This window comes from Nerophis ophidion, linkage group LG10 (genome assembly GCF_033978795.1).
Source record: "Nerophis ophidion isolate RoL-2023_Sa linkage group LG10, RoL_Noph_v1.0, whole genome shotgun sequence".
NCBI classification, from domain to species: Eukaryota; Metazoa; Chordata; class Actinopteri; order Syngnathiformes; family Syngnathidae; genus Nerophis; species Nerophis ophidion.
Window position 1 is genome coordinate 42,712,466 of NC_084620.1, and position 17,574 is coordinate 42,730,039.

Genomic DNA, 17,574 nt, shown 5'->3' on the forward strand with positions numbered 1-17,574 from the left:
TTGCTTGCATTTTTAATCAATTGATTCCGCACATTTCAAGTCAAAATCAAGAAAATGCATTCCAGATTTTAAACTGCATAAAAATGAAATTAAACACATGGAGCAGGGATGAACTCGCATGACTTTTTTTTGCCGGCATTTCCCTAGGTTTTAGTTAATTCTGCACCGTTTTGGTCCAATTCAACAGTGTGCAGTGTTTGCAATGTTGCAAACTAGAGGAGCAGGATTGGCAAAAAATATTTTGCAAAGTCAGACTAAAAAACATTTTTGTTATTTTGCTATTCATTAAAAAGCAACACAAAGTAATTTACAGATTTATAAACAATGCCTCGACTACCAACAACTTCCCGTTCACCCCATCACCGGACACAGAAACACACGAGAGCGGAATGATTTTGAGAAAAAACCCAACTGCGATTTTTCTCTTTAAAATTGCGATTAATTTTGTAATTTTTATATTTTATACATATAAATGCATAAAACTGCGCAAATAATGAGTGAATAAAAACATGTTTCTTTTAGACTTTCAATAAATATAAAATAATCTATTTAAAAACATATTTGGCTTTATGCAGAGAGATTCAGAGCTTTTGTCTATATCATGCTCTTAAACTTAAGAAATAACTGATGAAAACTATACAGTGATCATATTGTAATGCAATCATAATGTCTAATAGTAAAGGGATCTACACTTTTTTTTCTCATTACTGCAGAATTGTTTACCATTCTACTGTGATTGAAAGGCAGAAACATTTAGTTATCCTAAATACATAAACAATTTAAAAAAATCTAATGGACCCTCATCTCTGTAATCAAAAATTGCACTTAAAAAAATATTGACCATCTAAATGTGCATTTGTTTTCCCAGATTAAAAAAGTAGGTTGGACGTACTATTGCCATCATGCCATTCCCTCTCGCTCGTACGTATTGATGGACTTATATTGCGTGTTGAAGCTGAAATATTACCACAACGGGACATTTTGCTTAATAATCATAATGTTTCTTCTTAAATTTTGTTACTTTGTGGAACACTACCAAGTGCACGCATGTAAATATTAAAGAGAAGCTGCAACTTTTGGGGAATTTTTCCTATTGTTCACAATCATCATGAGAAGCAAGAAAACATGTCTTTTTTTTAGGATTTTAAAGATGATAAAAAATGCTTGCAAAATGCGGCTAATGGAAGTCACCGTTGTAGCTTTCAAACCCTTCAAAACTTTCAGCAACGTTTTATACACACACTGCAAGTATATATATATAATGTAGTAACAGACACCTTCATAACAATATGTAATATGTTTTAGATGCACACTGCATTTATATATCTAACGTAGTAACAGACAAGCTTCAAAACAAAATGTAAAATGTTTAATATTTACTGTATTTTGGTCATTTTATGCATTACTGGAACTTCTTTCCTCTGCGCATTTACTTACGTTTCCATAGCAGCGCACTTCCAGCAAGAAATGTGTGTTTCTACTTCCAGAAACAAATTTGAGTGTGTTGTAATCGTGGCAGACTTGGTAATAGACAACAAAGACGGCTACTTTTGGATAAATGAGGATTCATAACCTTATCTTTTTGAAGCTGAATATACGGAAGATGAGCTGCTGGTCAGAGAAGCGAGCACGACCAGAGGGTGAAACGCTGGAGCAGATGGAAGCCGAGAGAGTGAGGTCGGCGTGACTTGCAGATATAGATATGAGACTTGGAGTCAAGCTATGCGAACATAGGTATATGGCATGCTTTCCCAAAGGCAACTTTAAAACTTCACCGGCCAGCAGCACCAAACAGACAACTGTTCATCGAGTGAATCACTATAATACTGATATTGATAAATGCACACACCATGCTTTTTTCTTACAACTCCATATACTGTCAAGCTAGCTGTGTATGAACAAAAAATTTAATGTAGGCTAACAATTTACAGATACTGTTCATTAGGGCTGCGAATCTTTGGGTGTCCCACGATTCGATTCAATATCGATTGCTGGGGTCGCGATTCGATTATATATCGATTTTTTTTTTGCGATTCAACGCGATTCTCGATTCAAAAACGATATTTTTCCGATTCAAAACGATTCTGTATTCATTCAATACATAGGATTTCAGCAGGATCTACCCCAGTCTGCTGACATGCTAGCAGAGTAGTACATTTTTTAAAAAAAAGCTTTTTTAATTGTAAAGGACAATGTTTTATCAACTGATTGCTACAATGTAAATTTGGTTTAACTATTAAACGAACCAAAAATATGACTCTTTTTATCTTTGTGAAAACATTGGACACAGTGTGTTGTCAAGCTTATGAGATGCGATGCAAGTGTAAGCCACTGTGACACTATTGTTTTTTTTTGTTTGTTTTTTTAGAAATGTCTAATGATTATGTCAATGAAGGATTTTTTAATCACTGCTATGCTGAAATTATAACTAATATCGATACTGTTGATAATATTCATTTTTGTTTCATTACTTTTGGCTTGTTCTGTGTCGTGTTTGTGTCTCCTCTCAATTGCTCTGTTTATTGCAGTTCTGAGTGTTGCTGGGTCAGGTTTGGTTTTGGAATTGGATTGCATTGTTATGGTATTGCTGTGTATTGTTTTGTTGGATTGATTAAAAAAAAAAAAATCGATTTAAAAAAAAATGAGAATCGATTCTGAATCGCACAACGTGAGAATCGCAATTTGTATTCGAATCGATTTTTTCCCACACCCCTACTGTTCATGTTTTTCAAACTCCAAAGCGATTCAACTGCTGACATAAAAGCCAGCTTATATTTTACAGTAGCTAGTTTACATCTAAATGCCTTGGCATGTCGTCCCAAGGCAAGTTGTTACTACGCTAGCAAAAGAGTTCCTTCCTCACTGTTTGCTCCTACAAAAACAATGTGGCTACAGCTTGGTTATTCAGGTTACAGAACATAAATGAAGTATTTTGGGCGGTTTTTGAGTGTATTTTAAAGTGATTTAAAGGCAGAATGGATTGCTCCCACCAGCTGCATTGCCAGCCATCAAGAAAGAGCTGAGTTTTACAAATTAGAATGCAAAAAAAAAAAAATTTTGTTTTCTTAGGATTGTGAACAATAGGCAAAATTCAGAAAAAAAGTGCAGTTCCCCTTTTTTAAAAGAATGGCACCTAATATATACCACCAGTCTTTAAGGACCTTGTATTCATGTTTACCAAAATGTTTCTGTCTGAGAGATGGGATTTGAAGTGAGGACTGCTTGAAAGGCTCATCTATTTTTAAAGTCTATTTAAAAGAATGTGGTGATCTACTGTATTAAAAGCTGCACCAAGATCCAGTGGCATTAAGACTGAGTTTATTTATGTGCAGAGCTTGTACGTCTTTTGCCAAGACATGTCTACTATTTTTATGTAAATTCTGCACATTTTGTGCCAAACTCAACAGTTTACTAAGCGCCAAATATAAAACAATTATTTTCAAGTGTTTTTCCTCATACTTTTTGTTTACTTTTTTTCTTTTCTTCTTCAGATTTTCAACCTGATGAAGTTTGACAGTTATTCCCGATTCCTTAAGTCTTCGCTTTATCAGGAGTGTATGCGCTCCGAGGTGGACGGCCTACCCTTGCCTGACCCATACCAGATCCCATGCAGTCCTGCGCCGTCTAAACACAGTGCTAGCTCTGATCGCTCTACCCTTTCCACGCCAAAGAAGGTACTTAATTTTTTTTTTTTTTAAAGCCGACCGCTCAATTATCTGTTAGTTTGGTTATTTTATGAATGCGGTCTAACCTTGCAGGACGGCAGGAAACAGAGGTCAGGGAGGTCACTTAACGAGGACAGCAGAGATGAAAGCATAGACAAAAAACGTGGCATCTTCTTCTCGTGGTCCCGCAACAGGAGCTTTGGGAAGGGTCCGAAAAAGAAGGATATTGGAGACATTAACCTAGGTGAGTATAACATACAACACAAGTTTTTTAGCCAGTACAATGATCATAGTTTCCCCAAATATTATGCAAATTTTGCATAAAAATTCAACAAAATGCAATGTCACTTTTGAAAGGCCCATTAGGACACCATTCTAGCCAAACTGATTTTGTCCTTATTTTACCAGCACAATTATACAATTTTTTTCCTAAATTATTCACATATGAGGTAAAAATCAAGAAAATAACATTTGAATTTGAAAAATACTGTATAGGCAAACAGTATGGAAAAACATATTTCTGTTTTATTTAGCCAGCAAATTGGCATCATTCCTGTCGAAATTTGACATGTTTGAAAATCAGCAGAAAGGCCAATCAGCACAAGATTTTTTTAGTTAATATATCACAACAGCACTATTTTCTTTATGATTTTTTAAAATTCAGGACAAAAACAACAAAATGATAATGAATAAGGAAACAACGGAGACAACAAACGCCAGTTATATGGCAACTGCGGTTTTTATTCCACTTTTTTAGGACTAAAGATACTATTTTCAGCTGCTTTGGCCAGCACCAAAGTACTCCTTTACTCAATATTCTGAACACTGTTAATCAGAGTCAGCACAATGCATATTTTTAAAAAACCTATCAGCACCAGTTGTACAACAAAACAGATTTTATTTCTTTTGCCAGCACACCAGTGGTAGTTTTCCAGATTGTGTACACTTTGCCTTGAAATTAAAAACAATTGTATTTTGAATTGAGAAAATGTGTTATCTTTCGTATCTAATTTTCCAAAATTTTGAACATTTTAGTTCAAAATTCACTAATTGTATGATATATTATTGTGTATATTTGTAGACTATTGGAGTACTAACAGTCGCCGTGAGTCCCAGGGGTCGTTAACGTCCAGTACCAGCTTAGAGATGCCCACTTCCTGCTCGACTGCCAAGATGGAGGTAATATTCCAGTCACCATGGCAACACAACCTACACGTTCTTCTTTCTTTGACAACCCACTCATAGATCTTTTTTTAATAAAATGTTTTCCTCACCTTTACTCAGTCGGATTATCGTCACTCTGTCACGGCGTGGGAGCGTTCATCCAAACATTGCAGTGTGACACTGCCCAACGGCTCATCCTCCTCTATCGTCCTCCGGCCTGGTGCCTCCATTAGGGACGTCCTACAGGTTCTGTGTCATGACATCAATGTCAACATCGCCGCCGTTGATCTTTTCCTGGCCGGAGGGGAAAAGGTACGCTGATTACAGTAGTCTGTTTCACGATGAAACACAACGCCATTATGCTACGTGCTATTTGCGTTAGCATATAATGTACAAAATAAATTTTACAATTTTAATAAAATATGTAAATATTTTTTATATTAAAATACTTTCTTATTTTAACTGCAGAAAATACACGACATGATGAAATTGGATGTTGTAACTTTTTTCCTGTAAAATCTTTTGATATATTAGGAGAACAAGGATACACAACATTTCCGATACACAAAAATAATAATAGAAATAATGATAATTAAGGCCATTTTTAGCTTGTAATTTATTGAAATAACCAACATTTGTTTACTCAAAAACATTTTTTAAAATTAAATTAAACATATCTGGTCGAACTATACCTGTCTCCTTTTCTGCTTTACATACTTAGAAGTTAGAACCATATTGTAGCTCCTTTCGATACACGGCAACACAGGGAAGTTCTTTTTTTTAAAACGGGCGTTTATTGACTCCTTCTTGACTTATTGACTCCTTCATCCACGCCGACACGCCTCCACGCCAACGCCAACACAAACGCCGTGAGAACTTACAAATGCAGTACAATACAGTACATCAGTCTTTGAATTTACATCAATAAACACTTGGAAATAAATTTAATTACAAAAAATACAATTCACGGTGGTAGAGGGGTTAGTGCGTCTGCCTCACAATACGAAGGCCCTGCAGTCCTGGGTTCAAATCCAGGCTCAGGATCTTTCTGTGTGGAGTTTGCATGTTCTCCCCGTGAATGCGTGGGTTCCCTCCGGGTACTCCGGCTTCCTCCCACTTCCAAAGACATGCACCTGGGGATAGGTTGATTGGCAACACTAAATTGGCCCTAGTGTGTGAATGTGAGTGTGAATGTTGTCTGTCTATCTGTGTTGGCCCTGCGATGAGGTGGCGACTTGTCCAGGGTGTACCCCGCCTTCCGCCCGATTGTAGCTGAGATAGGCGCCAGCGCCCCCCGCGACCCCGAAAGGGAATAAGCGGTAGAAAATGGAAAAATACAATACATCGTTGGCTGCTTGTAACGAAAAGAGGTTCTAATAATCACTTGCTTGAAGTTTTACACAAATTATCAAATACACTGAAATCTTTTTAGGAGCTGAAGACAACGTGCTCAAGCACCCTCCCCTCTTGCATGTTCTACTTTGTTTACGGCCCGTGTGTTCGCAACATCACAACAATCGTTCCGCTTTGCAACACAATTAACACAATACATTTACATTTTGCTCAGGATATTTTACAATCACACATTTTCTAATAATATTTTATAACTCTGCATCATTAACTTATTTATTAATATTTATTTATTTATGAAACATATTTAAAGTATGAAAACTCTCAGAAACAGCTACACTCCCACCAAATCACTCATTGACCTGAAATGTGGGATTTTTTCCCTTTTATCAAAACCAGTTTCAAGCATCTGTATGTGTGCGTCTTAATTGGCTTCTACTAATGTTACTATTTTATGAATAGGTCTTTCTAGATGAATCAGTCGTGTGTGAAGTTTGCCCTTGTCAACAGTAGTCTCACTGAGCACCAGTTTCAGCTTGCGCACCATGCCATCTCTTCCTGGCTGAGCTTCGACTACTCTTGCGAGCTTCCATTCATTTCTTGGGGTACACTCGTCCTTTAAAATCACAATGTCGTTCACTTGTGAGTTCCTTGATGGGCTGTGCCATCTCTGTCGCTGTTGTTGGTTCAGCAGATATTCTCGCTTCCATCTTTACCAGAATTCATTCGCCAAGTACTGCACCTTTCTCCATCTCTTGTGCAGATACAAATCCTCTTTACAGAACTGGCCTGGTGGTGGCAGTATTACTGCAGATTTCATGGTGAGAATATGGTTTGGTGTAAGAGGCTCTGGAGCTGTTGGGTCATGAAGATTCTCAACACTCAAAGGTCGGCAGTTGATAATGGCCATTGTTTCAAGCTTGTGGTGTTGAGTCTGTTAGCCCACTTGTCAAGCATGGCCGTCAGGATGCTTCTAATCGTCCGAATTTGACGCTCCCAGACTCCACCCATATGACTTGCTGATGGGATGTTCACAATGAACTCACAACCAACTGCTCTTTGGCGCTCTTGATCCATGCCCTTGAGTAGCTCTGAAAATTCTCTTCTAGCGCCCATAAAATTTGTTCCCTGATCACACCTCAGTTGTCGTACGGGGCCTTTGATCGCAATGAATGTTCTGAGAGCGTTTATGAACGCATCAGTGGTCATGTCGTCTAGGGTCTCTATATGCACTGCTCTAGAACATAAGCAGATGAAGATCAATCCATATCTTTTAAGTTCTTTTCTTCCTTCTTTTACAAGAAATGGACCAAAACAGTCGAGCCCGCAGTAGGTAAATGGAGGGCTTGTCAGAGTTCTTTCTTTTGGGAGATCTGCCATTTGTTGAACTTCTGTGGTTCTCCTGTACCTTCTGCATGGGACGCACTTGTAAATGTGTGAGGACACTATACCTCCGCATCCAAGAATCCATATTCCATTTGCGCGTATCTCATTCATTGTCATCCCTCTTCCTTGGTGGTGTACACGCTCATGGTGATATTTCACAATTAGGTCTGACACATGTGATTTCCTTGGCAATATTGCAGGGTGCTTCACGTCATGATGAAGGGCTGACTGCGACAACCGTCCTCCCACCCTGAGTATATTATTTGCATCAAGGTAAGCATTGAGCCGGTAGAGCTTGTTGCGTTTGACGAGTTTTTCAGCTCCATTGCATTTGAGTTTGTTTATCTCATCAGCAAAGGCTTCCTCTTGTGTGAGCTTGATGATGAAGAACTCTGCTTCACGTCTCTCTTCAAGGTTTGTAGTTTGGTCTGTCCCTACTTGACCTCCACTACGTCTCCTGACACATTTCTTCAGTCTGGCGACAGCCTTTACAGCTCTTGACCAATCTGAGAACTTGCTTAGACGGCTGATCAATGGGTTTGTGGTTTCGGCCTTGACAGTATGAACATCAGCTTTCCGCAGTTCTGGGTCAGCGTCATCCACTTCTATTATTGCTTCTTTGACTGACAGACTTGGTTGCCAAAGGAAGTCTGGTCCCTTCAACCAACATGAGTCCTTCAATTGGGCTGTACTGGCTCCTCTAGGCGCAAGGTCTGCTGGGTTGTCTTTCTTAAACGGTACTGGTAGCTCATAGTGTTCATCTTCTTTCTGTCTTTTCCCCTCTTTTACTTGTGACATGAAGAGAAGATCTTCTTGAGATACTGGATTGTTGTCTGTTGAGTGGTCTGTGAAATCCATTTCGAGCATCTTAATGATTTCTGAAGGACTTAGCTCTTTGACCTGATTTCTGCAAACAAAGTGCACTTCATCTTTAAGTCGACTTAGAGGTTGTGCGGCAGGAGTCACTTGTCTTACAATGACCCTATGGCTCACACCAATTGCGTCTTCAAACTCAGCTGCTGGCTTGGAACAGCCAACAATGCTCCATCCAAGGTCGGTTCGCTGACCATATGGATGGCCTTCTTCTCCGCATAGAATTTCTCTGGGAAGAAGAGCTTGATGGCAGTTATAGCCTATTAGTAGGCCAACTTGGCACTCCAATGGTGGAGGAATCTTATGGACCAATTGTTCAAGATGAGGCCATTTTTGGGCTGTCTCTGTGGTGGGAATGTGCGACCTTTCAGCAGGAATGAATTCATGTGAGAAGAGAGGTGGTATTGAGATCATTTTTTCTAAGTCATATCCTCTCACTTGTAGGTTAGACAATTTTTGACAGGGTATGACTGTAGAGACTGATGACATTGTGGAAAGCCTTAGACAGACATTCTCCTTCTTCGTGTTGAGCCTTTGAGCAACTTGGTCCAGAATGAATGTTGTGTCACTCTGCGTATCCAGCAACGCATATGTTAAGATCTCATGCTCAGGCTGTTTTGTGGAAGAGACCCAGACGGGTACTATTGAGCATGTATGTGAGCCTTGATTGCCTTGGGCAACTCTATTGGTAGTTGCTGTTGCAGTTGCAGGGATTTGCTCTGTTCCTCGTGTTTTATTTGAATCACACTCCACTTTGTTTGATGAAGAACCTTTCTGAAAGTTGTCATCATGCAAGCATGTTGGATGTCTTCTCCGGCAGGTATCGCACTTACTTTTGTCCTCACAGCTTCTAGAGTGATGACCGGTCTTTAGACAGCCAAAGCAAAGTTTCTCTTCTTGTACAAACTTGATGCGATCCGGTATTGTCTTTTCAGCAAACTTTCTACACTTCTCCAGCTGGTGTCCAAACTTCTTGCAGAAGACACAAGAGACAGTGTTCTGTGCTGTATTTGTTGACAACGTTTTTGCCTTTATGGTTTCAGTTCTTGTCTGTCTTGGTTTCTCATTCTGTAAATTATTGAGTGCTTGTACAGAGGATATGGGGTCACATGCCAGATCAGCTTCCTTTGATAAGAAGTTCACCAACTCTTTGAAAGAAGGATATTCAGCTTTCGCTTCTCTGGTTTCCAATGCTTTACGGTTCCATCTGGACACAAGCCAGTCTGGGAGCTTTGTCAAGTTCTTCTGACTTTCAGTGCAGTCATTGAGAATCTCTAATGTCTTGATATGAGGTATTGCAGCCTCACAGCTCTGGAGAAAATCTGGTAGTTCTCTTAGTTTGCATCCATCTTTGGAGCTTACTCTTGGCCACGCATGCAGCTTATCTCTGAAGGACTTCCCAATTACGTAAGGGTCTCCAAAGCGCTTCTCTAGCAGCTTCCATGCAGTGTCATATGCTGCCTCTGTGCCGATCAGGAAGAGTCCTTCAACAACCTTCTTTGCAGCACCACTTAGATACTTTCTCAAGTAGTAGAGTTTTTCATTTTTTGGAATGCCTTTTCTGTCAATCAGTATCTGAAATGACAATTTCCAGTCGTTGTATTTTATATGATCTCCCGTGAATACTGTAGGTTCAGGTGTTGGGAGACGATTGGCACTCATGGTTTCAGCGAGAGCAGTTGCTAAATCAGGACTTTGCACCTGCAAATTTGGTGGAACTTGTGGGACTGATTGCATGTTGGGATGACTGGGATTATGACTTGGCACTTGAGCTTGTTGAGGAATGAATGGAGGACTTGATGCATTGAGGGTTTGTGTCTTATTGGGTTGTTTGATGTTATGTAGTAAACTAATGACTACAGATTTGTCACTGAGTTCGTCGTACACCTTGACTCGGGCCTTAGCTGCATTCAACTTCTTGACTTCCTCTAAGCGCTCAAGCTTTCGTAGCTGATTTTGTATTGCCTGTTGTCTGGCTAGAGATTCAGCCTCAAATTGCTTCTCTTCAGCCTCTAGTCTTTGCAGTTCAGTGACTTCCTTGTCTTGCTCTTGTAACACAGACAAAACCTCTTTGGCCGCAGCTGCTTCGGCCGCAGCATCATCTCTTTTGACCGAAAGGTTACTTAAGTGTGTGTTGTGTTCTGAACGAAGGTATAGAGACTTTAATGATGGACTTGATGAATTTAGAATGGAGCCGACATCTGGCCACTGTTCTTCATTCACTGCAGCATCACAGTCAATGAGTTGTTGTGCTCTTTTAATCATGAACTCAGACATCGATACACATGCATCCACTTTACGTCGCACATCTGCATCAGGAGCTTGCATTTGACGGAATTCCTCATATACTGCCTTCACATCTGCACATGTTGCTTGTAGATGATCCATCGACTTCTTTAATTCTTCCTCTGAGATTTCATCACTCGACTCTTTGGCTACTTTTGCATTATACTTCCATTTCTCATATGCAAGTTTGTATTTGCGATGCATGACTTTCAATTTTTCTTCTTGAAGTCCTTTCCCTTTTTCCGGTTCGAGTTCTTCCGCTTCTTAGCACAGTACAGTGTCTTCTCCTTCTGCAGCTAGGGCATTAACCTCAGGCTGAGCTAATGAGTTTTTTGTGCTGTCCTGTAATCTTTGAGTTTGTGTCAGACATATTGAGAAATATGAGGCTTGTCAATTGACAATGTTGTAGGCAATGAAGGGTTAATTTAATTTGGTAGTAGGCTAATAATTTGAAATACCTACAGTTTTTTAAGTATGTAGACTACTTTTAAATGTGAATAATGTTTAATTTCTTGTTAATATTGTAAATGCTTCCTACAAGCTTGTGCAAACTGTTATTAATAACGAAGAAGTTACTTGGGCCTATTTTTAATTATTAATTAAAATGCAGGCCCTTTTTTAAATTTATTTATTTATTTATATTTTATCAAATTAAATTACCAGTAGGCCTATTTAGTTACCTTAACATGGACTTTGCTTAATTAACAGGAAATTCACCAATCTTGGTCAAACTCAAAAATGCCTTATAGCATATAGCTGTCTTAATTACAGACACTTGCAAATCTTGGTTTAACTCATAAAATGCCTGAGACACCTGCTGGAATAAACTGAAACTACACACTCTTCCTGTTGAATTATGCACTGTTAGAAACCTTTAAAGTCTTCCTATTTTACGGTTCGACTAATAATTTGCAGTTAAACACATACAGTAAAACAATGTCAGCAAGTGATTTTAAACATTCATACAAAGCACCGTTTGCAAAGTGATAAACCTGAGTCCTTGTGAATTCCAGAAGCACAGGACACCACTCGGCTTTGGTGGGGCTCTTTAGACACGCCCTGAAACTCGACTTGATTGACAGGCAGGTTAATCTCCGTTGCTCTCATGCGTGTATGATCCCGTGTCTTCTACCCGCGAAGGCTGTCGAGTTCTCACTGTAGCTCCTTTCGATACACGGCAACACAGGGAAGTTTTTTTTGTAAAACGGGCGTTTATTGACTCCTTGCTGTATACACCATCCACGCCGACACGCCTCCACGCCAACGCCAACACCAACGCCGTGAGAACTTACAAATGCAGTACAATACAGTACATCAGTCTTTGAATTTACATCAATAAACACTTGGAAATAAATTTAATTACAAAAAATACAACACCTCGTTGGCTGCTTGTAACGAAAAGAGGTTCTAATAATCACTTGCTTGAAGTTTTACACAAATTATCGAATACACTGAAATCTTTTTAGGAGCTGAAGACAACGTGCTCAAGCACCCTCACCTCATGCATGTTCTACTTTGTTTACGGTCCGTGTGTTTGCAACATCACAACAATCTTTCCGCTTTGCAACACAATTAACACAATACATTTACATTTTGCTCAGGATATTTTACAATCACACATTTTCTAATACTATTTTATAACTCTGCATCATTAACTTATTTATTAATACTTATTTATTTATGAAACATATTTAAAGTATGAAAACTCTCAGAAACAGCTACACATGTAAAACATGAACAGCACCTTGTGAAAATAATGAATAATTTAATTTGATAAATCATTAATCTTCTGCGTAGGAATGGGTACCTTTACCATTTGAACCTACACAATGCCAATTTGCAGATCCTTGGAATCAATACCGGTACTCAATGATAACCATTTTTGATAATTTTGTGTGTAAATTGCATATTTTGAAAAGTGTGCTCTACTTTTGATCTAACAGGTATGCTTATTTTTTATTTTGTTTTACAATTTGTCGCGGGACATTAAAAAATAAGCTGCGGTCTGCAAATGGTCTCTGGGAACCACTTTGTTATGATTTCTGTATTATTTGTCTTTAAAGCCTTTAGTATTGGACCAGGACTGCATGACCCTCAGCTCACGAGATTTAAGACTGGAGAAGAGGACCTTGTTTCGGTTTGAATAATCATTGGTACTGTCTGTATAGTTGTTACATTTATCTCATAACATGTTATGTTGTATTTTTAGACTGGACCTGGTTCCCATTAACCGCTCTGTTGGTCTGAAAGCCAAACCCACCAAACCCGTGACAGAAGTCCTGCGTCCCGTGGTGTCCAAATATGGCTTACAGCTCAGCGATCTGCTGGTGAAAATAGTAAGGAGCAGTTAGCAGGGTGGAGTATTATTAAAGGCTACAATTAAGTATTTTAAGTACTGAACTGTACTTTAAATACTGAAAGAAGAAACATAAAGGCTTAAAACATTGTTTTTCTTTTATTAAGAATGGAGAGACCCAGCCTTTGGACTTGGGCGCCCCTATTTCTACTCTGGATGGCCTGAGAGTCGTGTTGGAGCGAGTCGACTCCGCTTCTGTCAAAGGTAAGGTGCTGGATTGATCAAATACACACATTTGCTGAAATTATTTACACATCCTTTATAGCAGATATATTACTTTTATTTGATATCCTCACACTCAAATACAAACTTTACCTCCTCTTTTCAGAGTACCGTATTTTTCGGAGTATAAGTCGCCCCAGAGTATAAGTCGCACCTGCCGAAAATGCGTAATAAAGAAGGAAAAAAACATATATAAGTTGCACCGGAGTATAAGTTGCATTTTTTGGGGAAATTTATTTGATAAAACCTCACACCAAGAAGAGACATTTGAAAGGCAATTTAAAATAAATAAAGAATAGTGGACAACAGGCTGAATAAGTGTATGTTATATGACGCATAAATAACCAACTGAGAAGGTGCCTGGTATGTTAACGTATTATATTATGGTAAGAGTCATTCAAATAACTAACATAAAGAACATGTTATACGTTTACCAAACAATCTGTCACTCGTAATTGCTAAATCCGATGAAATGTCATACGTCTAGTCTCTTACGTGATTGTAGCTAAACAATATTATTTGATATTTTACGGTAATGTGTTAATAATTTCTCAAATAAGTCGCTCTGAGTATAAGTCGCACCCCCGGCCAAACTATGAAAAAAACTGCGACTTATAGTCCGAAAAATACAGTACTTTTTTTAAACATTTTGATGTAGTCGATATGTTAGATTTAAGATGTAATGTATAATTCAATAATATTACAGAGATAAAGCTCTATCTGTACAAAGGCCTATGTTTCTTTTACTCTACTGTGTCTCTATTGTTATACACTACATATTAGGTAATGTAATTTGTATAAATGTTTGACCATGTACAGTGGGGAAAATAATGATTTGATAAAATCCTCTTGCATGTATTACATTTAAAGCATATAGTGAAGAAAAAAATACTTTCAGCTGTCATATGCACAGCTGAATAGAAGGTTTTTTAGTTTTTACCCTGAATTTGAACACTGCCGAAGTCTCACATCTTCTGGAAGACTGTTCAAAATTTTAGGAGTATAAAACTGAAATGCAGCCTAACCATGTTAAATCCCGACCTTCAAAGCCTGAAATGGTTCATATTGCCTTAAAATGTCAGAGGTGTACTTTGGTGCTAGACCATTAAGAGAATAGTACACAGGTATAGCTGTTTTAAAATATGTTCTCTGAAAAACAAGAAGACAGTGCAGTAACCAGCACACTTTACTAATATGGTCTTATTTCCTGTATTTTGGAGTATCACCTTTCTGGATATCCTGCAGCTAGCTGCTTTACAGCTCGTTTAAAGAGCCCAGTGAGAAGGCCAATCAGTAGTCTAGCCTGCTGTAGACAAAGGCATTGATTTGTCCATCTCAAGTCGGTTCAGACACTATTCCTTTGAGTTTGGCAATGTGTTTTGTGTATGGTCGTAAAAAGATGTTATTGACTTAGAATTATTGACAAAGAGGTCAATTTTTATCTCACGTGACCACATCACATTCTCCCAAGCCTTGTCTGAGTCATTAATATGACTGTCAAACTTCAGACGGGCTTGAACACGTGTCTTCTTGAGTAGGTGGATCCTGCGGGAACGCCACAATCTCATTCCATTACAGCAAAGTGTGTTCCCAACTCTGGATCATTAACCAGCTCTTCTCTTGTTATACTGGGCTGGTCCATTTCCTTTTTCACAATCATCTTTACCCTACCAGATCAATCGTTAACTTTTCTTTTGTCTTGCCTGTAGTAGTCTTTTATCCATTTAACAAATGGAGATTTAGAATACTTTCTTACACTTGTTTGTGAGCCTCATGGACACATTACCAGTCTGTAGGGGTCAGAATGCTTGCTGATTCATGATACGGGATCACAAATATATTTACCTCTGTCAAATAAAAATTAATTTAGAACTTTTATTTAATGTTATTTATTTACCTATAATTTACTTTTTATTTCTACATTTTGTCTATCTCCATAAAAAAATCTCCATATCTTTGTAACTGGATAAACTAACACAATTGATATGAGAGCCAATATTTATTTACCCCACTGTATTCAATAAAAGCATCTCGACAAATAGTGGCCATTTTCTATTAAAGCTACAACTATTAACTACCATTTGATTAGAATTACATTGTTGAGATTTGTCCTCCAAAACAGACAGCAAATCCAAGCTGCTGAAAAGCCAAGCAACTACAACGGTAAGACACATATGATTTACCTTTACATTTGATTGTCTGTATTATTAACAATATTGATACTATTAACAAAAAAGCTAATGAAGTGAAGTGAAGTGAATTATATTTATATAGCGCTTTTCTCTAGTGACTCAAAGCGCTTTACATCATGCTTAATAGTTTCTTTTTCACCCTAACGCATACTAACAATCGCACTCACGCATTACCTCCCCTTTGACAGAGTGAATTGTTATTTATTTTCGCTGCATCTGCAGGTAGATGAGAGCCCAAAGGACTTTTCAATGAGAGCACAAAGCGATGCAGACACTGCATTCCTCGGGGAGAAGAGAAAACAGAAAAAGATAAATATAGACGAAGCTGAAGGTAAACTTCTTATCTTGTACTTCTTAGCTCTGCTTTTGCTTTATTCTGAGAACTCTTTAAGAGCTGCTGCTGCTTTTGCTGCATGGAAATTATATAAAGAAAAAAAACTCACACAGCTGATCAGATTTGTCCACCTTCCAAAAATGTGTTTATAAATATATATTCATATTTTTCACACTTCAAACAAGTCAGTCTTTTTTTAGAACTAATTCTGCATGGAAATATGCGTAAGGTTTTGATTATATTTTATAACCCTTTCCATAACGCTACTACTAATACGTAAAATAGAACATTACCTAATATAGGATTTAGTGAGTTTTTATTTATGATTATTGTTTTTAGGTATGTCCGATAATGACTTCCTTACAGATATCAAATAGGCTGACATTGTCCAACGCATGCATGCAGCAGTTCTTCAGTTAAACTAATGTCAGGTCAAAAGTAATAATAACCTCAAATTACTCCTTACAACACTCAAAAAGCAATGCAATAAATTAAGAAATCAGGCAAACAACCTGACTAAATCCTTAAAAAAAATTACATTAACGACAAAATTGAGGAAAACACAAATAAGCCACGTGAGCTCTGGAAAATCCTCAACAACCAGCTTCCTGGCTGCAGCCAGAAACTTAAAACCAGACTCACCAACATCAACATCAAGGAGGGCGATTTCCTCATTACAGACAAAATGGAGGTAGCAAGCAGACTTAACAACTTTTTCACCAGCATAGCCACAACTCTAGTTAACAAGCTGTCACACCACTCTGGTCATTTTGGTGTAGAACACATTAAAGCCTACTACAGAAAGCTCAGAGTATTCAACAACGATTTAAAATTAGAAATGGTCTCAGCTGACAGGGTGCTTAAAAAATTGAGCGCGCTCCACCTAAACAAGGTCACCGGCCTTGACAATATCCCCTCCAGATTCCTCGAGGACTGGGCCACCACCACTGCCCCAATCATCACACACATAATAAACCTCTCAATTAAACCATGCCAAGTACCAAAATATTTCAAGCAAGAGTAACTCCCCTTTTTAAAAAAGGAAACAAATTAGAACCTGGTAACTACCGACCTGTTTCTATTCTCAGTTCCATTTAGAAAGTATTGGAAAAAATAGTTTGTGAACATTTCGATAGATACCTTGCCACTAAAAAACTAATGTACAAATTCCAATCCGGCTTCAGAACTAACCACTCCACAGACACATGCCTTCTCTATCTGACCTTCCACATCAAACATGAGGTGGACGCGGGCAAATACTGCGGCATGGTCATGCTGGACCTTCAGAAGGCCTTTGATACCGTAAACCAGGCTATACTGTTGGATAAGCTCAGAGCAATCGGATTTGATAAAACCTCATCGAGCTGGATGCAATCTTACTTGGAGGGGAGGAAACAGGTGGTAGAGGTGAACAGCACCGTGTCCCCACCCCTCTCAGTAAGCTGTGTAGTCCCCCAAGGCAGTATATTGGGGTCCTTACTGTTCCAAATATACAGTGGGGCAAAAAAGTATTTAGTCAGCCACCGATTGTACAAATTCTCCCATTTAAAATGATAACAGAGGTCTGTAAGTTTTATCATAAGTACACTTTAACTGTGAGAGACCGAATGTGAAAAAAAAATCCAGTAATTCACATTTTAGGAATTTTAAAGAATTTATTTGTAAATTATGGTGGAAAATAATTATTTGGTCAACCATTCAAAGCTCTCACTATATGGAAGGAAGTTTTGGCTCAAAATCTCACGA

The 17,574-nt window shown here is 38.3% G+C and overlaps 1 protein-coding gene across 3 annotated transcripts in view; it reads left to right on the forward strand.

Annotated features, from left to right (window-relative positions):
* Positions 1-17,574, forward strand: part of LOC133560849 (regulator of G-protein signaling 12-like) — a 183,759-nt gene that overhangs the window by 134,357 nt on the left and 31,828 nt on the right. The window contains exons 8-16 of one of the 3 annotated variants that reach the window (XM_061913837.1): positions 3,492-3,674; positions 3,759-3,909; positions 4,747-4,844; positions 4,950-5,141; positions 12,788-12,861; positions 12,934-13,060; positions 13,188-13,284; positions 15,425-15,465; positions 15,717-15,825. In XM_061913837.1, the coding sequence (XP_061769821.1) occupies positions 3,492-3,674; positions 3,759-3,909; positions 4,747-4,844; positions 4,950-5,141; positions 12,788-12,861; positions 12,934-13,060; positions 13,188-13,284; positions 15,425-15,465; positions 15,717-15,825 (1,072 nt within the window). The remainder of the gene's footprint in view (positions 1-3,491; positions 3,675-3,758; positions 3,910-4,746; positions 4,845-4,949; positions 5,142-12,787; positions 12,862-12,933; positions 13,061-13,187; positions 13,285-15,424; positions 15,466-15,716; positions 15,826-17,574) is intronic. The other 2 variants (XM_061913839.1, XM_061913838.1) reach the window with 2 other exon arrangements.